Genomic DNA, 24,692 nt, shown 5'->3' on the forward strand with positions numbered 1-24,692 from the left:
ATATATATGCATGCATGTGTGTATTATGGGATAGATGCTGTACCAATAGAGGAGGTGGCCACACTGCGGGTGTAAGCCAGCCGTTTCTCCATCCACACCGCAGGATCCATGAACCGTTCCATGCAGAAATACCTGAAGACGGGCCTGAAGTTCTTGCACACTTCGCTGTATGCCTGGAGCTTCTCACTGAAACTTTGTGCTTCCTACAAATGTGGCCAACAGGACATGTTTTCATGCATAAAGAGGGTCATTTTAACAAAAGCGCCTTAATTTCCTCTTGGATTATATTTTATTATTCAAAACCCTGGATTGATCTGTATATTTCCAAGAAAGGCAAAGATAATTTTCCAACTGTAACAGCAGTCGGTGGTTCACGCACATTATGGAACAACTCATTCTGTTTCTTTCTGACCATTAAAATAAGTAAAAGATTTCTATTTATTTATTAATTTTATTTATTTATTAATTATTTTATTTATTTATTTAGGTTCTTCTCATTGTTTCATACCCCATAGTGGCAAAGACTATTGTGATTTCAGAAACAACTGCAAATAGCCTGCATGCCTACAAGACGGGCATACTACGAGGTCTGTCCATAAAGTACCGTACCTTTTTTTTTTTTTTTTTTTTTTTTTTAACTATATGGATTTGATTCATATGTTTTCACGTCAGACAAGCTCGAACCCTTGTGCGCATGCGTGAGTTTTTCCACGCCTGTTGGTGACGTCATTCGCCTGTGAGCACGCCTTGTGGAAGGAGTGGTCCCGCCCCGTCGTCGGATTTTCATTGTCTGGAAATGGCGGAATGATTTGGGGGTTTTTTTTCCATCAGAATTTTTTCAGAAGCTGTTAGAGACTGGCACCTGGAAACTATTCGAAAAATTTATCTGGCTTTCGGTGAAAATTTTACAGGCTTCACAGAGAATAAGGTCTGTTAGTACAGCTTTATGGACCCCTTTAAGGACGCTCAGCGCGCCGTGCTCCGAGCTGCGACGACACGGCACAAGCCACCGGACCATTTCTGAGCTGATGGCTCTGTGGATACGAGTGCGTCGTGTGCTCTTTCTCTGGTTATCACAAGAGCTGGACATCAGCCATTTTCCGGCAGATTTCACTTTTAACAAGAGATTTTGTCATGTGACAAGTTTGGACATGTCGAGCTCTCCACAATTTCACTGATACTTACTGGACTGGTAAGCATTGAAAGCCGAGATAGACATGTCCAAACTTGTCCTCTGACACGCCGAAACGGAGGTGTTCCTTTGTCTTGCTTCCAAAGCGAATCGGTCGTGACGCGCGAAGCCTCCGCACGGCTTTCCATGACAAAATCTCTTGTTAAAAGTGAAATCTGCCAGAAAATGGCTGATGTCCAGCTCTTGTGATAACCAGAGAAAGAGCACACGACGCACTCGTATCCACAGAGCCATCAGCTCAGAAATGGTCCGGTGGCTTGTGCCGTGTCGTCGCAGCTCGGAGCGCGGCGCGGCGCGCTGAGCGTCCTTAAAGGGGTCCATAAAGCTGTACTAACAGACCTTATTCTCTGTGAAGCCTGTAAAATTTTCACCGAAAGCCAGATAAATTTTTCGAATAGTTTCCAGGTGCCAGTCTCTAACAGCTTCTGAAAAAATTCTGATGGAAAAAAACCCCCAAATCATTCCGCCATTTCCAGACAATGAAAATCTGACAACGGGGCAGGACCACTCCTTCCACAAGGCGTGCTCACAGGCGAATGACATCACCGACAGGCGTGGAAAAACTCACGCATGCGCACAAGGGTTCAAGCTTGTCTGACGTGAAAACATATGAATCAAATCCATATAGTTAAAAAAAAATAAAATAAAAAGGTACGATACTTTATGGACAGACCTCGTATATTAAAATACATTCACTGCTGGTGGAGTTACACACAAAGATAAATTTGTGCATCCTGAATTCCCACGTTGTTTCTTAGTAAGGTATTGTACAACAGTGTGTTAGACAATTCTGACTGGACACCATTCTGTGGTAAAATGCAGTGACATGTAATAAGCAAAACTACAAACCATCATCTTCCTGCGGCAGGTGAGGGAAGTCCAGTCTTGAGGACGGAAGCGCTTGTGGGCTCCTTTAGTGACATCAGTCAGAAACTCTCCGATGGGAATAGTGCCAGAACACCACTCCAAAACGCCACTACGCTGGGAGAAAGGCACCACCTATGTCAAGAGAGAAGTGTTACAGGAAGAGGAAAAAGGAGGTCTTTCTTTTATTGTGACTGTACATTACATACAATAAAATTTGTCCTTGACATTTACCCCATTCCAATAGTCAAACACAATCCAATCACTAGGAGCAGCAGGAAGCTACAGTCTTGCACAGGCAGACCAACTTTATGCATGGAGACACTGTTTTGGTCAATGGCAGCTGAAGGAACATTTTGCCTCATATGGATGTTTTGATGGTGGGAGGAAACCCATGCAGACATGGCGAGAACATCAAAACTCCACACACAAAGCTAGGCATTGGTAGAAATGAACCCAGTTGTAACAGGCCAATTTAACCACTGTCAAAATATACCCCTAGTTATGCATCAGCCCAAAGTAGTTCATCCCCCCCTCAGGGTAGTATTTTGGAGATATTATGTAGGTTTCTTTTTTTTTTTTTTGTACAGTCTGGGCAGGAGGTACATCTTGGGCTGTCTAACCAAACATTCTTGCAATGAGACAGGATTGTTAACTGCTTAGTCATAGTGCTGCTACAGAATTCACTGCATTTTTACCAGCTTTGATGCCTTTCTTTTAAACTGGTGAGTGAAAGAAATACCAAACGTTAAACAACACATTCTTGATTAGACTCTCAAAATGACAACTGTGAAATGAGGCAAAAATGTGCAGTTAAATGGTCTATGTAACCTTGTATCGCCTGATGTTGAGTTTCCGCTTGCGAGTGTCTGTGTTACGCTGCAGTAGCATTGAACACATGCTGAAAACCTGCTGCATCACAGCATCCTGTCGCAAGTCATCCTTACCCTGTTCATGCCAAAAGGGAAAAAGTCACTGCAAAATATATACATGTACACATCTCTCTATACGCACACGTGTGTGTGTGTGTATTATACATATACATATATATATACACATATATATATATAGATACATACAAGGTCTGTCCATAAAGTATAGGTCCTTTTTATTTTTTTCAAAAACTATATGGATTTCATTCATATGTTTTTACGTCAGACATGCTTGAACCCTCGTGAGCATGCGAGAGTTTTTCCACGCCTGTTTGTGACGTCGTTCGCCTGTGAGCACTCCTTGTGGGAGGAGTCGTCCAGCCCCTCGTCGGAATTCCTTTGTCTGAGAAGTTGCTGAGAGACTGGCGCTTTGTTTGATCAAAATTTTTTGTAAACCTGTGAGACACATCGAAGTGGACATGGTTCGAAAAATTAAGCTGGTTTTCAGTGAAAATTTTAACGGCTGATAAGAGATTTTGAGGTGACACTGTCGCTTTAAGGACTTCCCACAGTGCGAGATGTCGCACAGCGCTCTCAGGCGGCGTCATCAGCCTGTTTCAAGCTGAAAACCTCCACATTTCAGGCTCTATTGATCCAGGACGTCGTGAGAGAACAGAGAAGTTTCAGAAGAAGTCAGTTTCAGCATTTTATCCGGATATTCCACTGTTAAAGGAGATTTTTTTAATGAAAGACGCGACGCTCCGCCACAGGAAAAACACCTCTGTTGGAAGCCTTAAGGACAAGTTGGAACATGTCCAGCTGTTAAACAATTTCTCATATACTCACTCCACTGAAAGCCATCAAAAGCCGCCTGGATTTTACAAATGGTTATCAACACGGAGGTGTTTTTCCTGTGCCGCCGCACCGCGCCGGCTGCGTCATTAAAAAAATCTCCTTTAACAGTGGAATATCCGGATAAAATGCTGAAACCGACTTCTTCTGAAACTTCTCTGTTCTCTCACGACGTCCTGGATCAATAGAGCCTGAAATGTGGAGGTTTTCAGCTTGAAACAGGCTGATGATGCCGCCTGAGAGCGCAGCGCGACGTCTCGCACCGTGGGAAGTCCTTAAAGCGACAGTGTCACCTCAAAATCTCTCATCAGCCGTTAAAATTTTCACTGAAAACCAGCTTAATTTTTCGAACCATGTCCACTTCGATGTGTCTCACAGGTTTAGAAAAAATTTTGATCAAACAAAGCGCCAGTCTCTCAGCAACTTCTCAGACAAAGGAATTCCGACGAGGGGCTGGACGACTCCTCCCACAAGGAGTGCTCACAGGCGAATGACGTCACCGACAGGCGTGGAAAAACTCACGCATGCGCACGAGGGTTCATGCATGTCTGACGTAAAAACATATGAATGAAATCCATATAGTTTTTGAAAAAAATAAAAAGGACCTATACTTTATGGACAGCCCTCGTATATATGGTTGGGTACGATTACTTACAAGTAATCCAAATGTATGTACATACATCAATCAAATCAACTTCAATCAACTTTTTTCTTATATAGCGCCAAATCACAACAAACAGTTGCCCCAAGGCGCTCCATATTGCAAGGCAAGGCCATACAATAATTATGAAAAACCCCAACGGTCAAAACGACCCCCTATGAGCAAGCACTTGGCCACAGTGGGAAGGAAAAACTCCCTTTTAACAGGAAGAAACCTCCAGCAGAACCAGGCTCAGGGAGGGGCAGTCTTCTGCTGAGACTGGTTGGGGCTGAGGGAAAGAACCAGGAAAAAGACATGCCGAGAAGGGGGGCAGAGATCGATCACTAATGATTAAATGCAGAGTGATGCATACGGAGCAAAAAGAGAAAGAAACAGTGCATCATGGGAACCCCCCCACAGTCTACGTCTAAAGCAACATAACCAAGGGATGGTCCAGGGTCACCCGATCCAGCCCTAACTATAAGCCTTAGCGAAAAGGAAAGTTTTAAGCCTAATCTTAAAAGTAGAGATGGATTACATACATGTATGGATTACACACATGTGGATTACATACATGTAATCCACATGTATTCTTTCAAAGTAATCCTACCCAACCTTGTGTGTATATTATATATATATATACACACATACATACATACACACACACACATACACACACACACACAGACTGAGTTGCTCTCAAAATAAAGAAATACAAATTGCTGTGGTTAACCACCAGAAAATTGTTCTTTCCCTGACTTTCCTCATACAAAGATAGCAAATTATTAGCTTTCAAGTGGCTGGAAAGCTTCCCGCAAACAGAACCAAACAATGGAACATGTTTTCTTTAGCTAGAAATATTGTAACAAAGATGGTGTTTTCATTGGTCCAGAAATTGGATTAATTATTATTGAGAACAACCCTAAAACAGAAAACTGAGGTTGAAGTTAAACCAAGAAGGTTCATTTCACAAGCAGATTTACCATCAAAGGGCCACAAGTTGTATGCACTGTAAACACACACACACACACACACACACACACCTTGACCAGCTGTCTTCTGCTTTTGCCATCAGAGCCAATGCAATCGATGATCTTTGGCAGGTTGACTCCTCCAGCCAGATGATATTGGGGCATGAAAGACTTGACAGTCACCAGATGGTCATAACTACCAGATGGATCTACCTAATTACACCATGAAATAATTAATCATGCAATCAATTTTAACATTAGGTGTAATGTTTTTCAAAAATGTGCTCTGGTCTACTGTACCACTGTTCAACATGCAGAAAGACAGTAAGGCTGCACTTACATGTTAGCACTGTGCTTCACACAATAAGCCAAATGTTCTGACCTTTTCAATGAGGGGACAATGGAAAATTCCACAACTAGCTGTGAGAGCAGCAGTTGGCAATGATTCCGTGACAAAAACCAGTGTTCATGTTTGTATTTTTTTCAACATATGAATGCAGCTCAACTTTGCTTAATTTTTCACTACGTCAATGCAGTGTCAGTTATGTTCAGAACAGTAAAAAAGTCATCAAATCTTGACTGAATAACAGACATAAAAGCAAAGCAAAAAATAAAAAAAAATAGGCCAAATGACAAGCTGTTCATCTACTGTTTCATAGCAGCCCAACAACAACAGGAATGGGAACAATACTAAGAGCTTTCTTCATGACAACATAAGTAAAAATTTGCTGTTAGGTGGAAACCCTAACAATTTTTTTTTGCTGTGAATTACACTGTAAGTTAACTGAAGTCAAATAAAATCAATTTTTTTTCCAGTTTAGAGATGACTGAATTATTGATTTGTGGACTAATGAATGCAGATACCTTAAACATAAACATTGGCTAAAAACTTTCAAAGCCAATTTTCCACCAACTATGTGTTTTACCTTGATTTCCACTGTGGGGATAACAACCTGATCCAGGTCTTTGATTTCCATAATGGGCTGATCAGCAGGAATAGGAATGGCCTCTACAATGACGCAAATTAAGAAGCCAGACATATAAATGTACAATTTAACACTGACAATTCGAAAAGGTACACGTTATAATTGTCTTTGCCCAGGCATCTCTTTATTTGATGATGTCCGTTAAAATGCAGCAGGTGACCAGTGTGAAGATGGGCCTGATTTAAAATGTGTTGTAAAAGCAGTAGAGCACTCTGCTTTATTACTTACTCTTCTCATTTTTGTGTCTTGAGGCATCCATATTGGCCAAAGTGATGTAGGCATCACACAGACGCTCAATCCCTCGGATCATCTGGCCTCTCTTTTTTCTGATTGCACTAATGATCTTCTGTGCCACATCTGAACGTTCCTGCATAAGAAAAAGTTACGTGAACTAAGTTATTTAAAAAACTCCAAAACAAATGAGTGATTGCGAGTGAAATACTCATTTGTGCCACACTCCATCGCACTTTTAAATCAGAGGGAGACCAAATGAACACACTGTTGCAGATCACACACTAGTTTTAAAATTATTTTATGCTGAGTGTTTTATGATGAATGATTGATGTGTTTTCACATCTTGGGGCTTTGGCAGCTTATGTAAGTCAATTTTCTGTTTTACGGACAATAAAGTTTTATCTTTTTTTGTAACTATATAAAATATGAACATCAACATTTTATACATAATTTCAATTCAATTCAATTTAATTTCATTTATATAGCGCCAAATCACAACAGAGTTGCCTCAAGGCGCTTCACACAAGTAATGTCTAACCTTACTAAGCCTCAAAGTAACAGTGGTAAGGAAAAACTCCCTCTGAGGAAGAACCCTCAAGCAGACCAGACTCAAAGGGGTGGCCCTCTGCTTGGGCCACGCTACAGACATAAATTACAGAACAATTCACAAAATGAATATACAGGAAATGCTGTTGGTGCACAGGACAGGAGGATCGCCAGCACAAATACAACTCCCATCTCTGGATGGAGCTGCACCTTAAACAGAGAGAAAAAATAGAATCAGGCATCAGAAAGACAAGAAATACTGTATAACTTGCCAGCATTAAACAACAAGAAAATAGAAGAAATACTAAGGTGATCGCCGGCCACTAGCCCTAAGTTTCACTGAAAGACCCAGAATTTTGGTAAAGTTGAGACCGTGGCACACTCCCTTTTATAATAAAATTAATTAAAAGAGTAAGAAGCGTAAAACAAAACTATACCAGTATGCTAGCCATACAACAGGGAAAATAAGTGTGTCTTAAGTCTGGACTTGAAAGCACTTTGGTCAACTTTGTTGTTTTTAAATGTGCTCTATAAATAAACTAGATTGGACTGGATTGGATTGAAAGTCTCCACAGAATCTGACTGTTTAATTGATGTAAGGAGATCATTCCACAGAATAGGGGCACGATAAGAGGAAGCTCTATGACCTGCAGACTTCTTATTCACCTGAGGGACACAAAGTAGTCCTGCACCCTGAGAACGCAAAGCCTGGGCCGGTACATAAGGTTTAATTAGGTCAGCTATGTAGGGAGGTGTCAGTCCATGAAAAACTTTATAGACTAGTAACAGAACCTTAAAATCTGATCTCACTGGGACAGGAAGCCAGTGAAGGGATTTCTAATGTGGAGGTCAAAGGACAACATAAGATCAAAAATTACCCCAAGGTTCCTCACTTTGTCAGTGTGATGTATGACACAAGAGCCTAGGCTAAACGTTAACTGGTCAAATTGATGCCGATGTCTCACTGGACCAACAACCATCATTTCAGTCTTATCAGAGTTTAAAAGTAGGAAGTTTCTAGACATCCAACTTCTCACTGATGCAAGGCAATCTTCTAAGGATTTTATATGAACAAGATTACTAGCAGTTATCGGCAAGTATAACTGAGTATCATCAGCATAGCAGTGAAAGGTAATCCCAAAACACTGCAACATGTGCCCAAGGGGAGCTATATAAAGAGAGAAAAGCAGGGGGCCTAAGATGGACCCCTGTGGAACCCCAAATTTCATGTCACTAAGGTTAGAGGTAGTGTTACTGTACAAAACACAGTAAGAACGAGAAGAATAATAGATCTTTAAATTCTGGCGTGGTGGAAAGTTTAAGTGTAGCTTTATGAATATCATAGGTGATGAAACGTTGGGAATGACAGCTTGGTGCAAGCACAACAGACTACCTGCTTGAGCTGCAGTCTGCAGAATCATGTGGTTACCTCTGAAATGCCTGCGATAAAAAAAAAAACCCAGAACAATGCTACATTTAATATACAAAATTAATTAAAACAGTGAACTATTATATAGAACATCCAGAAAGTATTCACAGCGCTTCACTTTTTCCACATTTTATTATGTTACAGCCTTATTCCAAAATCGATGAAAGCTTTGCAAATTTCTTTAAAAAAAAAAAAACAACAACTATGAAATCACATGTACATAAGTATTCACACCCCTTGCTCAATACTTAGTTGATGCACCTTTGGCAGCAATTACAGCCTCATGTCTTCTGGAATATGACACCACAAGCTTGGCGCACCTATCTTTAGACATTTTTGCTCATTCTGCTTTGTAGCTCCTCTCAAGCTCCATCAGGTTGGATGGGGAGCGTCAGTGCCCAGCCATTTTCAGATCTCTCCAGAGATGTTCAGTCAGATTCAGGTCTGAGCACTGGCTGGGCCACTCAAGGACATTCACAGAGCTGTCCTGAAGCCACTCCTTTGATATCTTGGCTGTGTGTTTAGGGTCACTGTCTTGCTGAAAGATGAATCGTCACTCCAGTCTGAGATCAACAGCACTCTGGAGCAGGTTTTCATCCAGGATGTTTCTGTACATTGCTGCATTCATCTTTCCCTCAATCCTGACAAGTTTCCCAATTTCAATTTTGATTTATTTTTATTTATATAGCGGCAAATCACAACAAAGTTGTTTCAAGGTGCTTCACACAAGTAAGGTCTAACCTTATCAACCCCCAGAGCAAGCACGCAGGCGACAGTGGAAAGGAAAACAATCCCTCTGAGGAAGAACCCTCAAGCAGACCAGACTCGAAGGGGTGACCCTCTGCTTTGGCCAAGCTACCGACACAATGCAAAACAATTCACAAAACGAATATACAGGGAATGTTGCCGGTGCACAGAACAGGAGGGTTTCAGGAAGAGATACCACACCCATCTCTGGATGGAGCTGCACCTCAAACAGAAAGAAAAGTCAGCATTAAGGAACAAGAAAAACAAAAGGAATACTAAGGTGAGTGCAGGCCATTAGCCCTAAGCTTCACTAAAAACCCAGAATTTAGATAAAGCTGAAGCCACGGCCTGCTCCATTTCCTAATAAAATGAAGTTAAAAGAGTAAAAAGCATAGTAACATACTATGCCAGTATGCTAGCCATACAAAAATAAGTGTGTCTTAAGTCTGGACTTGAAAGTCTCTACAGAATCTGACTGTTTTACTGACACAGGGAGATCATTCCACAGAACTAGGGATGGGTATTGATAAGATTTTATCAATACCATTATCGATTCCGCTTATCGAGCCAATTCCTTATCGATACCTCTTGTGAATTTTCTGTGTACTAAAAGTAGGCTTTACAGGTTTTCTATGTCAACAACATTTTAATTTCAATTCAATTTATTTTCCTTTATATAGCGCCAAATCACAACAGAGTTGCCTCAAGGCACTTCACACAGGTAAGGTCTAACCTTACCAACCCCCAGAGCAACAGTGGTAAGGAAAAACTCCCTCTGAGGAAGAAACCTCAAGCAGACCAGACTCAAAGGGATGACCCTCAGCTTGGGCCATGCTACAAACATAAATTACAGAAATAATTCACAGAACAATTCACGGACGAATATACAAGAATTGCTGTTGGTGCACAGGACAGGAGGGTCGCCAACACAAACACAACTCCCATCTCTGGATGGAGCTGCACCTTAAACAGAGAAAAAACAGAATCAGGCATCAGAAAGACAAAAAATACTGTATAATTTGCCAGCATTAATCAACAAGAAAAACAGAAGAAATACTAAGGTGATCGCCGGATCACCTTAGTACAGGAGATTTTATTGAGTCTTAAAGTAAATAAATGTGAAATTGGTCACTGGATCCTTAAACTCTGGACATAATAAAGTCTACATGGTGGATCCTTTGTCTCATCAGACCAGGGAATTTTGTTTCTCACAGTCTGACAGTCGTTCAGATGTCTCCAAGCAGGCTGCCATGTGCCTTTTACTAAGGAGTGGCTTCCATCTGGCCGCTCTACCATACAGGTCTGATTGGTGAATTGCTGCAGAGATGGTTGTCCTTCTGGAAGGGTCTCCTCTCTCCACAGAGGAATGGTGGAGCTCTGACAGAGTGACCTCCCTGACTAAGGTCCTTCTCCCCCAACGCTCAGTTTAGACAGGCGGCCAGCTCAAGGCATAGTCCTGGTGGATCTCAACTTCTTCCATTTACAGATGATGGAGGCCACTGTGCTCATTGGGACCTTCAAAGCAGCACAAATGTTTCTGTACCCTTTCCCAGATTAGTGCCTTGAGACAATCCTGTCTTGGAGGTCTACAGACAGTTCCTTTGACTTCATGCTTGGTTTTTGTTCTGACATGCACTGACAACTGCAGGACCTTATTTGTAGACAGGTGTGTGCCTTTCCAAATCATGTCCAATCAACTGAATTTACCCCAGGTGGACTCCAATTAAGCTGTAGAAACATTTCAAGGATGATCAGTGGAAACAGGTTGCATCTGAGCTCAATTTTGAGCTTCATGACAAAGGCTAGGAATAGTTATGTCCATATGATTTCGTTGTTTATATTATATATATATATACATACATACATACATACATACATACATACATACGAGGTCTGTCCAAAAAGTAACGGATGTTTTAATTTTTTTCTAAAACTATATGGATTTGAATCACGTGTGCTTGCATCAGCCAAGCTTGAACCTTCATGCACATGCGTGAGTTTTTTCATGCCTGTCGGTTGCGTCATTCGCCTGTGGGCAGGCTTTGAGTGAGCACTGGTCCACCCCTCTCGTCAGATTTTAATTGTCAGGGCGCAGGACAAAACCACAGGAATTTGCGCGTCGGGACGGAGCCACATGGCGCAAAGCAACGCCGTGATGAAGCCTCACAAGACATGTTCTGGCATGTCCAGCTAATCCACAATTTCTCCGATAGTCACACGACTGAAAAGCCACCGAAAGCCATCTGAAAGCCGTCCTGTGAGACCAACACGGAGGTGGTTTTGTGCCTCGCCATTCATGGCATGGTGGCGCATTCCTCCGCTCCTCTTTCCATGACAAAAACTCCTGTAGCAGTGGAATGTGCCGAAAAAGTCTGGATGTCCACGTCTTCTGCCATTTCTGTGGTAGTCAGACGACGTCCCACATCGACACAGTGTTCAGTTTGGAAATGATCTGGTCGTTTGAGCCTGGCGATCGCCGCTCGGAACGCGGCACGCTCTCAGCCGCTGTGGGCGGTCTTTAAACCGGCTGTAACACTCCTCAATCTGTGTGATCCCCATAAAATCGTCCCTGAAAGCCATCTGAATTTAGCGAAGAGTGTCCACCTGGCTGTCTCTCACAGTTTCTGGAAAAATTTGATGCAGCAAAGCTCCAAATCATACAGACATTTCCCTGACAATTAAAATCCGACGAGGGGGGTAGACCACTGCTCACTCAAAGCCTGCCCACAGGCGAATGACGCAACCGACAGGCGTGAAATAACTCACGCATGCGCACGAAGGTTCAAGCTTGGCTGATGCAATCACACGTATTCAAATTCATATAGTTTTTGAAAAAAATAAAAAGGTCCTTTACTTTTTGGACAGACCTCGTATATTTGCAAAAATGTAAAAAAAAAAAAAAAAAAAAATTCACATTGTCATTATGGGGTATTGTGTGTAGAGGTTTGAGGGAAAAAAATTTCATCCATTTTGGAATAAGGCTGTAACATAAAATATGGGGGGAGTGAAGAGCTGTGAATACTTTCCGGATGTGCCATATACTCAACTGGGTTTGGAAAAAAAGCTAAAGGCTTTTTCATAGAAATAGCAAACAAATCAACTTACTGACAACTAGAAACAATCCTCACTATCATAATGTGGCACAGAGACAACGTCATAAATTCTCAAGACACTTCTAATAATAGAAAGAGCTGTGCTTTCTGACCTAGCATTGAAAATCAAACAAACCAGGCCTCTTGTTTATCACACTCGGTAAAAACACACCATGTGCTGCTGATTTAGCCATTCATTTATTTTAGTCTATTGTTCATAGCTGGGAAATTCCCTGCTTTCAGCTGGCTGAGTATAGGATTAATGGAGTCAGTCAGTGAGCCTGCAAAATTTCAGAAAAACGACTGCATATTCAACTCTAAAATTTAGGGTTCTAATAGATACATGAGTAGACTACAGAACCAACAATTAGGGGCCACGCTGGCATCTTTTGACATGCACAGTAACATAAAAATCGAGACAGTCAGACCTATGAAGTTGCTTATGAAACCTTGTTGTGAATCACAGAATTCCAGTGAATATTAAAGGCAGTTTGTTTATCAATGTCACATCAAGAATCAGATGTAAAACTGGATTCCATGCGTAGTATCTGTAAAGGTTATTATCAGGTAACAGCATCAAACTAAAGAGTTTTCTCTGAGTTTGAAAACAATCTGTAAGCCTGAAGTTACACATTGTGTTATGTTGTGTTAAGCCATCCAGCAAATCAGAAACATGTTACTGTGTATCTTGCAGGAACTGGTGTGCCTCGATACAGAATCTGTAGGGCCTACTCATAGCAAACAAACAAACAAAAAAAAAAAAAGGGGGGGGGGGTTATGTTGTGGGCTCAAATTGTTTATTCGTCACCAAAATTAATTCAAATCGAGAGTTACGAATGTAACTACGGTTCTATGAAATCCAGATGACCGCCAGAGGGCGGTGCTTTAGCACCTGGATAACGACATGTGCGCAGCACAGAGGTCGAGAATATATACCAACAAAGTCAGACCATTGAATGTGACCTGGGTGACGTCATTGGTTGTCTTTATATACCAGACGCACCCAGCGCTCGCTTCTTTTCGGAATGAACTCACAAGACTCTGAGTGACAAGCAACTCTGGCGGTCATCCGGAATTCATAGAACCGTAGTTACATTCGTAACTCTCGTTCTATTTCATTCCTCCTGACCGCCAGAGGGCGGTGCTTTAGCACCTGGATGACTTAATACCAGCAAGGTCACGAAGAGTCACACTCACCTCGCATCAGCAGTGGGGAGTGGAGGCAGACAACACCGCCGAAGTCACTGCAGGAGGAGCGGCCACATTCAGTGTGTAATAGCGGGCGAAGGTACAGGACGAAGCCCACGTAGGAGCAGCACAAATATCACTCAAAGGGACACCTCTCAGTGCAGCCCAGGAGGTGGACACCCCTCTGGTGGAATGGCACGTAACCTTAGGAGGCTGAAGACCTCTGGACCTGTATACTTGTAAAATGGCATCCACGACCCAATGCGAGAGTCGCTGCTTTGAGACAGCACAGCCTCTTTTGTGATCACCGTAACACACAAACAGGGCATCCGTTTTCCAGATCCCGGCAGTCGCACTAATGTACTGCTTCAACATTCGGACAGGACACAGTGAACCTGAAACAGATAATCCTGGATCAGAATGCGGGACATACACAGCCAAGGAAACTGTCTGGTTAACATGAAAAGTTGAAATTATCTTGGGTAAAAAGGACGGATTAGGCCACAGCGTAACCCCAGATCCGTCAGAATTCCATCGCAAACAGTCCCCAGCGACTGATAGGGCATGGAGCTCTCCCACCCGCTTAGCCAAAAACAGTGCAAGTAGAAAGGCAGTCTTCACTGACACCCATTTAAGATGAGCACTTTCAACTGGTTCGAAAGGTGATAAGCTTAAACCTTCCAGGACTAGAGGAAGGTCCCATGAAGGTACGCGTGCAAGCCTTGGAGGCCGCAAACGTAGAGCACCTTTCAAAAAACGACACACTAAGAGGTGTGAACCCACTGACCGGCCATCAACGTAGACGTGCCGGGCAGAGATTGCAGCAACATAAACCTTCAAGGTAGCGACAGAAAGTCCTTTCTCCAGCAGTTCTTGTAAATATTTGAGGAGAATAGGCACAGGGCAATGCTCCGGGTCTAACTTTTGTTTCTCACACCACCGCGCAAACAGCTTCCATCTGTTGTCATACAAAGCCCTGGTAGAAGCAGCACGTGAATTAAGGATAGTCTGAACAACAGCCTGGTCACAAGAACTTAACAAGGAGTCTGGCCCCTCAACGGCCACACATACAGTTGAAGGCGTTCTGTTGAAGGGTGAGGGTGCCAAATCCTCCCCTGTAGCTGTGACAACAAATCCTTCCTCTCCGGGAGAGCCCAAGGTTCTCCCTCGAGGAGTTTGTAAATCATGGGAAACCAAATCCTCCCAGGCCAGAATGGAGCAACCAGCAGCACCTTGTGGCTGCTCTGATCTATCCTGTGCAGTGTCAACATCAACAGCAAGAGAGGAGGGAAGGCATAAAGGAGGCAATCCGGCCACGGGTGAGCCAATGCATCCTGCCCCAGCGGGCTGTCTGGTTCCAAGAGGGAGTACCATCGTGGGCAATGTGTCGAGGTGCTTGAAGCGAAAAGGTCCACTTCCGCTGCACCATATTTCTGCCAGATCATTTGGACCACAATCGGGTTCAGTCTCCACTCTCCCGGTGGTGGTTTCTGTCTGGAGAGTAAATCCGCTGCGCTGTTCTGTACACCGGGCAGATGAACTGCTCTGACACTCTGAAGGCGAGGCAACGCCCATAAGAGAAGCTTCCGAGTTTCTGCCAATGAGTGATTGGACCTGGTGCCCCCCTGATGGTTTATGTGATAGACTGTTGACGTGTTGTCCGACCGGACAAGAACATGTCTTCCTCTCAGGGCTGGGAGGAAATGCTTTAGAGCCAGTTGCACAGCGCGAAGCTCCAGCACGTTTATGTGTTGGAGTCTCTCCTGGGGACTCCAGACACCCCTCACTATCCGGTGATTCCACACGGCCCCCCAACCTTTGAGTGATGCATCTGTAACAACCACCTCTCGGCGAGAAGGAACAGAGCCTAGAGGGACACCCTTGCAGATGAAGTCCACGTTCCCCCAGGGTTTGAGGTGCAGAAGGCACTGGTTGGAGAGTCGTACAAGCCTGTGCTGATGCAACTTCGAGTTGAGGCCTAGGTTGTTGATCCAAATCTGTAGGGGACGTAAGAACAGAAGTCCCAAAGGTACCACTAGCGACACTGCAGTCAATTTGCCCATCAACCAGAGCAGCAAACCAAAAGGCAGCGTCACAGCCCGTTGAATGTGTGAGACGAGACAAATTACATCGTCCACTCTCTGCGGGGATGGCGATGCAGTCATAGTCAGGGAGTTGATGGCAATGCCGATGAAGGTCGTTTGTTGACTGGGAACAAGAGAACTCTTTGCAAAGTTCACTGTGAGTCCTAAATGAGAGACATGGTTCAGTAGAAGAGCTGTGTCGTTGTGCGCCTGCTCCTGAGTCGGAGCGCAGACAAGCCAATCGTCTAAGTAGGGTAGGATTCTTAATCCAAGAGCTTGCAGTGGGGCTAGTGCTGCAGCCATACATCTGGTAAATGTACGAGGGGCAAGAGAGAGGCCGAAAGGAAGCACCCTGAACTGGTATGCCTGACCTTCGAAAGCAAAGCGGAGAAACTGCCTGTGATGAGGCGCCACTGGCACATGGAAATAGGCGTCTTTTAAGTCGACACTTGTGAACCAGTCTCCTGGTGTGATAGTTTGAAGGACGTCTACTGTGCGGAGCATGTGAAACTGCAGCACTTTGATATAACGATTCAGACGTCGGAGATCGAGGATAGGACGAAAGCCGCCATCCTTCTTTGGAACAAGGAAGTAAATTGAATAGAACCCCCTGAGCTGGTCTGATCTGTTAACTGGCTCTATGGTCCCCTTCTCCAGGAGTTCCAAAATCTCCCATTGTAGGGCAGCAGACTGCACCGAGTTGGAAACAACAGCCATCCTCACCCCATTGAACTTTGGAGGACGACATCCGAACTGAATTCTGTAACCTTCGAACAAGGTTGAAATGACCCATGGGTCTTGAACTTGAGCCTCCCAGTGGCTGAGTTGATTTCGTGAAAAATGGCTGGGGGCCAAACATTGGCAGTCAGACCCGACCACCTCTGCCTCGCATCCCTGAGGACCTCTGGGCGCGATTACTGAAAGCTCTGCAAAACCGTTCAGTTGTCAGGGGTCTGCCCGTAGGCTCACGAAAGGCAGGCTGCTGGGAGAGCTGGCCCTCAACTGCAAAAGCACGTGCAGCTCTGGGAGTCGGCGGAAAACTGGATGTAGAGTGAAAAGCTGTAGCACGTCTGACTGGCTGAGGTCTGGAAGGTGTAGGTCAACAAACTGTTGCTGAGATTTACTAGCCTCAACAGCACGCTCTAAAGTTTGTTGGGCCGCAGGTCCAAATACTTGGCCTGGAAGAACCGGCAGCGAATGGAGTGTGCCTCTGCAGGATTCGGAAAGGGGGGACTGCGCAAGCCACACTTGACGTCTAGTGATGGTAAGGGTTGACATCAGTCTGCCAAGCTCTCTGGACATATAAGCAAAGGTTTGGAGTGAGGCATCACTAAGACTTTGCGTAGCATCATCAACCTCTGCCTCCCTCAAAGACTTTGAGAGGGCAAGGGTTAAATGGGACAGTGAGTTGCCTAGGCGACCGATGTGAGCAGCTATGTCATAGCTTTTGGTGAGGAGGTCATCAGTGACCCTACACTGAGGGCGTGGGCAGCATCAGCTGGAGCCACAACCAGGTTCGCAATAATGCTGTCAACGGCGGGCATACGGTTCAGACCATACTGCGCTGAATCACACATAGAGCTAAGGGCTCTGCAGTCCTGTGACATATGGGTCAATGATTTGGGGTCCGCCCAACATCGGTGGAGCTCCTCGATATATGGTTGTGAAACTGGAACGTTGAACTCAGGCTTCTGAGTGACTTTGAAAAAAGGCACTTGAAGCGGTGGTTTCCGCAGGGGGATTGTCAACCCCAAGCCTGGATAAAGCCAACTGAACAGCTTGCTTGACAAAGGATAGTCCAGGTCCGATTTGCGGCATGGACTCTGCCTCGGAGGTATGAGAGCCTGCTAATGAATGGCTTGGAGAAAGACTCCTCTCATCCTCATCCTCCATACAGTTTATATCACTTGTCATGTACAAGGAATCAGTTGCGGCAATAGACACGACATCGTCCCTTCTGCTGAGTAACTACATTGGTCTGATCAGCCTCATTAGGGACAGCAGGAACTGTCACTGCATCCTTAGGCTGTAGATTCAGAAGCAAGGACTTAATCTGAGCAAACTCAGAAGTCAATGTTTCGACCTTTTCAGCCAAAGCATTGTCATGAGTAACCTTCTTAGCAGAAGGGGCTCCTGCATGTGGGTGTTTACGGCGCTTTGGGTCCTTCCTGGGGCTGGAGGCCAAAGTCGCACTAGATATTCCACTTTCCAATGCCGCAAGTCTAGCAGATCTCTCTGCCAGTGGCATGCTGGCACAATTAAGGCAGGCATCGCCAGTCAGGGCTTCCCTCAGGTGTCCGATCCCAAGACAGGAGGGGCAAAACATATGTCCATCATCTGGGCTCAAGGGAGCCAAACAAGTACTACAGCCATGCAACAAAGGCCCTGTCAACATTGTGGACTGCGTGCAGATGGCTAACGCAAGCCCCGATCGTTACAAATGGAAAGACAAAGCGTGAATCACACGCAATGTAAATAGTAACACGAGGCACGGAGCGTGAAGCACTCACAGCCGTCGGCTTGACACGAGGCACGGAGCGTTAAGCACTCACAGCCGTCGACTTGACACTAGGCACGGAGCGTTAAGCACTCACAGCCGCAGACTCGAAATGAGGCACGGAGCGTTAAGCACTCACAGCCGTCGGCTTGACACGAGGCACGGAGCGTGAAGCACTCACAGCCGCAGACTCGACACGAGGCACGGAGCGTGAAGCACTCCAGCCACAGACCCGGCACGGAGCTTGAAACACTCACAGTGTAAAAGCTAATACAAGGCCCGGAGCGTGAAACACTCACAGCCACAGTAATAACACGATGCACATAGCCGAAAAAACTCACAGCCCAAGTGCTAAGTCACTTAGAACAACGACGACAACACTAGCTGCTAGCGGAGCTGTTAAACTTAGCAAATGGCAGCAGTGCAGACAAAGTACTTCAAGGAGTGGAAAACACTCACGGCAAGCCCAACACAGTACACTATACTGGTTCTGATACACACACTACCACGTAGTTAACGGGGTTAGCGACACAACTAAACAAATAGCCAGCTTTCATCGAAACAACACAGCTAATGTGCACAGAGGAAAATATCCAGCAGGGCAGCGGCAAGGCGCGCACCAGGCGTTTAGGAAGGTGTACTCACGACAGGCGTCAAAGAATACAAAAAACGGTGAAGCTGTGTTTAGCAGCCTCTGGAGGACGTGTGCAGTGCACGTAGCTCCAACTGAAGGTGGGTTGCGAGGCTGCAAGCAAGAGCGGCAATCGCAGCTAAATGCGTTCTCAACCTCTAAGAATGCGAGAATGTAGAAAACGAAGCGAGCGCTGGGTGCACCTGGTATATAAAGACAACCAGTGACGTCACCCAGGTCACATTCAATGGTGTGACTTTGTTGGTATATATTCTCGACCTCTGTGTAGTTATCCAGGTGCTAAAGCACCGCCCTCTGGCGGTCAGGAGGAATGAAATAGAACTAATCCCATGAGTTTTATGAAACTTCATAGAAATTAAGATTTGGTGATGGAATATTTGATCCAGAACTGCAATTTTGATTTCAGCAATAGAGACTGACAAGAGTTTTAAAATATTTTTTAAATAAGGTGACTTGAGGAACTACAGTACACTGAATCATCTGCAACGGTTCTGTTACTGAATGCAGAGCATCAGCAGAACATTGGTCCTTGGCAGAGGTATGCACTCCATGCTGCTCTGGATTCTTTGGACTATTTTCATGTTAATGTTCGAGCCACACTAAAAATGTGCTTTTGTATTTCATTTGTGGCAAAGAAGCACTAAGAGTCAAATTGGGTAATTCTCACCAGGTCTAACTGTGTGGGCTGGCGAGGAGTGCTCTTCGACGGCCGGGTTCTGCAAATGTCCTCGTCTTTGTTAGCGTTCACCAGGGCAAAGATGATGAAAAGGGTATGGTGTGGGTGCTCCAGAGATGACCTGAGGATGAGCTGTGAAGACAGAAAACAAATTAAGTAGCAGTGATCACAATATTTTTATTGCAGTATTACAATCACTTATCTGCTCAAAGAAAAATGGTAATTTGCTCCAGATTCAGATTTTTTTTTCTATTATTTTTTGCGTATTTATAGGAATCAAATTATGCTGGTTCAACTTTGGTATTTGGATATAAGTGGGTGGAAGGGGCTTTAGAGTTATCAGCCAACAGAAGACCAGTAACATCCTGTGGGCAATATGATTAACCCTCTGGGGTCCAACAAATGTTTTCGTCTGATTCTTTGTTTTTCTGACAAAAGCAACTGTACATTAGTCTTACTCTTTCAAAATATATTCCTCTGCATTACTTTCTAGTTTAAAAGTGATCATCAGTGATGGATATGAATGGTGAGCACGGGCTGCTCCAAAAAAGTGTGAATGAATGAAGCTTGATATGTAGTATGTAGTCTTTATTTTCATTTTATCTAAATCACTCACACAACTTGGCACAGCATTTTCAATCAATATATGAACTTACATATTTTAATTTTGGACATTTATGATACACTGACAATTTCCTTTATATATTACAGTATGTGACCCAAAAACGTTGGTAAACCCATTTATAGCACCAAAACAGTTCATCCACATGAATGTACGTATACCTTCAATAAATCTTTGAAGGATTTTCTCAAAACATGTTTCATATTTTCAGCTTTAGAGCTAAATCATTTCTCTGTACAGTGCTGTAGACAAACTGTGTCACAAATTCTGAAAGATGTGATTGTTCTGAACATTTTGACATGCAATACATGGGCATTATACTAAAAGAAAGTATCTTTTAAAGCAGAATTACTGAAAGCATGGTGAAATCGAGAAAATACACTTGGACCCCAGAGAGTTAAACAAAGTGAAGCTTACTTCATTAAGGACATCACTGAAAGCCACACCCTCAGCCACATCAGGTGCCAGCTTGGTTCCCATGCGTGCCGCAAGCTGATACATCAGAGGCAGGAACTTGTAGGAAGGAATCTGCTTCACCCCTTTCTGAAAGGTAAAGGGAATATCAGGGACACAAATCCAACATACAAAATTAACTGTAAATCACGCCTAACAACAAGCAACATATGTGCTTGTGCACATCCAGACACTGTGCTGACTGTAGACTTTAAATATAAAATTCAGAAACAATGCAAACCCAACTCATTCAGGTGTTTTACGATTTCAAACACCAATTCAAATGGAACATTTTCAGTAAGTTGGCGACATACTGAAGTGCTGTTTAGCAAAGCTACTGATGTTTTCCTTTTGTTATAGGATCCGGAGCAATGTTCAAAACATATTTAATAAAATTCTGCAGCAGTCTTTCAAGTGAGCTGTCTCTAATTTGTATAACTAACAAAAGGTTCTGGAAATATTCCTAGCCACAGATTTTCTGTTGTTTAATTGTAGTTCTATTTCATTCCTCCTGACCGACAGAGGGCGGTGCTTCAGCACCTGGATTATTCCATGCGCGCATGCGCAGAGGTCGTCTTATTCCAACAAAGTCACGCCAGTAGGTGTGACCTGGGTGATGTCAGCAACCGTGTGTAAGTGCACGTTACCCAGGATTCAGTTCTTTTTCCATCTCTCGCATGACAAGCAGAAGATCGAACCTTTTTTCGAATTGCTTGTTGATCATAGCCTCGCAACCTTCCATGGTTTCAGCTGCGCATACGCGTCCTCCAGAGGCTGCAAGACCATAAGTTCTTCACTCTGTTCTGCTTACCGCTGTGGGTGAGTAACCCCGCTTGGTGTGGGTGTTCGTTGATTTGGCCTCAGCTCTCGGTGAGTAACTCTGTTTCCGCTACTGTGTGCGGCATGTGTCGCTCTTGTTTTCCTACGAGTCCGTGTTATTTTGTTACTGCTACTGTGTGTGCAACACTACTGTGTGTGGGACGTGTCGTTCTCGTTTTTCCTACGAGTGCACGTTAATTTGTTACCGCAACTGTTTGCAATACTAATTGTGTGCGGGACATGCCACATGCCCGTTTCGCTTGTTGCTATGATATTACACTGCTGTGAGTTTGGACACTGTTTATCCACTCCTGGTCATTCTGCGCCAAACGTGCAGCTCGCTGGTGCTTTCTTGAATTGATGCTGTTGTGCTTGAAAATTGACGCTGCTGTGCTTGAACACTGCCACCGCTGCTGCATTCCAATTGATGCTGGCAAATTGACGATGTTGTGAGTGGTTTCGCTCCCCTGCAGCTGTGTTCCACATGCTTAGTTTGGACGTTGTGTTGCGAGTGTTTTTCCGCTCCCTGGTCACTTGCTTCGAACGTGCAGCTCGCTGACGTCTTCTTTGAAATTACACTGTAGTTGAGTGTTTTTCGCTCCTGCTCTATGGCTGTTGCTCTAGTTGTTGACGTCTTGTTGACACTGTGCTGTAGTTGTGTTTTTTGCTCCTGCTCTACGGCTGTTGCTCCAGTTGTTGACGTCTTGTTGACACTGTGCTGTAGTTGTGTTTTTTGCTCCTGCTCTACGGCTGTTGCTCCAGTTGTTGACGTCTTGTTGACATTGTGCTGTAGTTGTGAGCGTGTTTCGCTCCTGCTCTACGGCTGTTGCTCCAGTTGTTGACGTCTTGTTGACATTGTGCTGTAGTTGTGAGCGTGTTTCGCTCCTGCTCTACGGCTGTTGCTCCAGTTGTTGACGTCTTGTTGACATTGTGCTGTAGTTGTGAGCGTGTTTCGCTCCTGCTCTACGGCTGTTGCTCCAGTTGTTGACGTCTTGTTGACATTGTGCTGTAGTTGTGAGCGTGTTTCGCTCCTGCTCTACGGCTGTTGCTCCAGTTGTTGACGTCTTGTTGACATTGTGCTGTAGTTGTGAGTGTTTTTCGCTCCTGCTCTACGGCTGTTGCTCCAGTTGTTGACGTCTTGTTGACATTGTGCTGTAGTTGTGAGCGTGTTTCGCTCCTGCTCTACGGCTGTTGCTCCAGTTGTTGACGTCTTGTTGACATTGTGCTGTAGTTGTGAGCGTGTTTCGCTCCTGCTCTACGGCTGCTGCTCCAGTTGTTGACGTCTTGTTGACATTGTGCTGTAGTTGTGAGCGTGTTTCGCTCCTGCTCTACGGCTGCTGCTCCAGTTGTTGACATCTTGTTGACATTGTGCTGTAGTTGTGAGCGTGTTTCGCTCCTGCTCTACGGCTGCTGCTCCAGTTGTTGACATCTTGTTGACATTGTGCTGTAGTTGTGAGCGTGTTTCGCTCCTGCTCTACGGCTGCTGCTCCAGTTGTTGACGTCTTGTTGACATTGTGCTGTAGTTGTGAGCGTGTTTCGCTCCTGCTCTACGGCTGCTGCTCCAGTTGTTGACGTCTTGTTGACATTGTGCTGTAGTTGTGAGCGTGTTTCGCTCCTGCTCTACGGCTCTTGCTCCAGTTGTTGACGTCTTGTTGACATTGTGCTGTAGTTGTGAGCGTGTTTCGCTCCTGCTCTACGGCTCTTGCTCCAGTTGTTGACGTCTTGTTGACATTGTGCTGTAGTTGTGAGCGTGTTTCGCTCCTGCTCTACGGCTCTTGCTCCAGTTGTTGACGTCTTGTTGACATTGTGCTGTAGTTGTGAGCGTGTTTCGCTCCTGCTCTACGGCTCTTGCTCCAGTTGTTGACATTGTGCTGTAGTTGTGAGCGTGTTTCGCTCCTGCTCTACGGCTCTTGCTCCAGTTGTTGACATTGTGCTGTAGTTGTGAGCGTGTTTCGCTCCTGCTCTACGGCTCTTGCTCCAGTTGTTGACATTGTGCTGTAGTTGTGAGCGTGTTTCGCTCCTGCTCTACGGCTCTTGCTCCAGTTGTTGACATTGTGCTGTAGTTGTGAGCGTGTTTCGCTCCTGCTCTACGGCTCTTGCTCCAGTTGTTGACATTGTGCTGTAGTTGTGAGCGTGTTTCGCTCCTGCTCTACGGCTCTTGCTCCAGTTGTTGACATTGTGCTGTAGTTGTGAGCGTGTTTCGCTCCTGCTCTACGGCTCTTGCTCCAGTTGTTGACATTGTGCTGTAGTTGTGAGCGTGTTTCGCTCCTGCTCTACGGCTCTTGCTCCAGTTGTTGACATTGTGCTGTAGTTGTGAGCGTGTTTCGCTCCTGCTCTACGGCTCTTGCTCCAGTTGTTGACATTGTGCTGTAGTTGTGAGCGTGTTTCGCTCCTGCTCTACGGCTCTTGCTCCAGTTGTTGACATCTTGTTGACATTGTGCTGTAGTTGTGAGCGTGTTTCGCTCCTGCTCTACGGCTCTTGCTCCAGTTGTTGACATCTTGTTGACATTGTGCTGTAGTTGTGAGCGTGTTTCGCTCCTGCTCTACGGCTCTTGCTCCAGTTGTTGACATCTTGTTGACATTGTGCTGTAGTTGTGAGCGTGTTTCGCTCCTGCTCTACGGCTCTTGCTCCAGTTGTTGACATCTTGTTGACATTGTGCTGTAGTTGTGAGCGTGTTTCGCTCCTGCTCTACGGCTCTTGCTCCAGTTGTTGACATCTTGTTGACATTGTGCTGTAGTTGTGAGCGTGTTTCGCTCCTGCTCTACGGCTCTTGCTCCAGTTGTTGACATCTTGTTGACATTGTGCTGTAGTTGTGAGCGTGTTTCGCTCCTGCTCTACGGCTCTTGCTCCAGTTGTTGACATCTTGTTGACATTGTGCTGTAGTTGTGAGCGTGTTTTGCTCCTGCTCTACGGCTCTTGCTCCAGTTGTTGACATCTTGTTGACATTGTGCTGTAGTTGTGAGCGTGTTTCGCTCCTGCTCTACGGCTCTTGCTCCAGTTGTTGACATCTTGTTGACATTGTGCTGTAGTTGTGAGCGTGTTTCGCTCCTGCTCTATGGCTCTTGCTCCAGTTGTTGACGTCTTGTTGACATTGTGCTGTAGTTGTGAGCGTGTTTCGCTCCTGCTCTATGGCTCTTGCTCCAGTTGTTGACGTCTTTCTGACATTATGCTGTAGTTGTGAGCGTGTTTCGCTCCTGCTCTACGGCTCTTGCTCCAGTTGTTGATGTCTTGTTGACATTGTGCTGTAGTTGTGAGCGAGTTTCGCTCCTGCTCTA

The 24,692-nt window shown here is 44.8% G+C and overlaps 1 protein-coding gene across 3 annotated transcripts in view; it reads right to left on the reverse strand.

Moving 5' to 3' along the window:
- Positions 1–24,692, reverse strand: part of atm (ATM serine/threonine kinase) — a 132,250-nt gene that overhangs the window by 16,261 nt on the left and 91,297 nt on the right. For all 3 annotated transcript variants that reach the window (XM_034168086.1, XM_034168084.1, XM_034168085.1), the window contains exons 51-58: positions 20,562–20,687; positions 19,514–19,654; positions 6,606–6,744; positions 6,318–6,400; positions 5,464–5,604; positions 2,888–3,004; positions 2,042–2,191; positions 44–203 (exon numbers count right to left, since the gene is read on the reverse strand). In XM_034168086.1, coding sequence (XP_034023977.1) covers positions 44–203; positions 2,042–2,191; positions 2,888–3,004; positions 5,464–5,604; positions 6,318–6,400; positions 6,606–6,744; positions 19,514–19,654; positions 20,562–20,687 — 1,057 coding nt within the window. The remainder of the gene's footprint in view (positions 1–43; positions 204–2,041; positions 2,192–2,887; positions 3,005–5,463; positions 5,605–6,317; positions 6,401–6,605; positions 6,745–19,513; positions 19,655–20,561; positions 20,688–24,692) is intronic.

The sequence above is a fragment of the Thalassophryne amazonica genome, chromosome 4, assembly GCF_902500255.1.
Source record: "Thalassophryne amazonica chromosome 4, fThaAma1.1, whole genome shotgun sequence".
NCBI lineage: Eukaryota > Metazoa > Chordata > Actinopteri > Batrachoidiformes > Batrachoididae > Thalassophryne > Thalassophryne amazonica.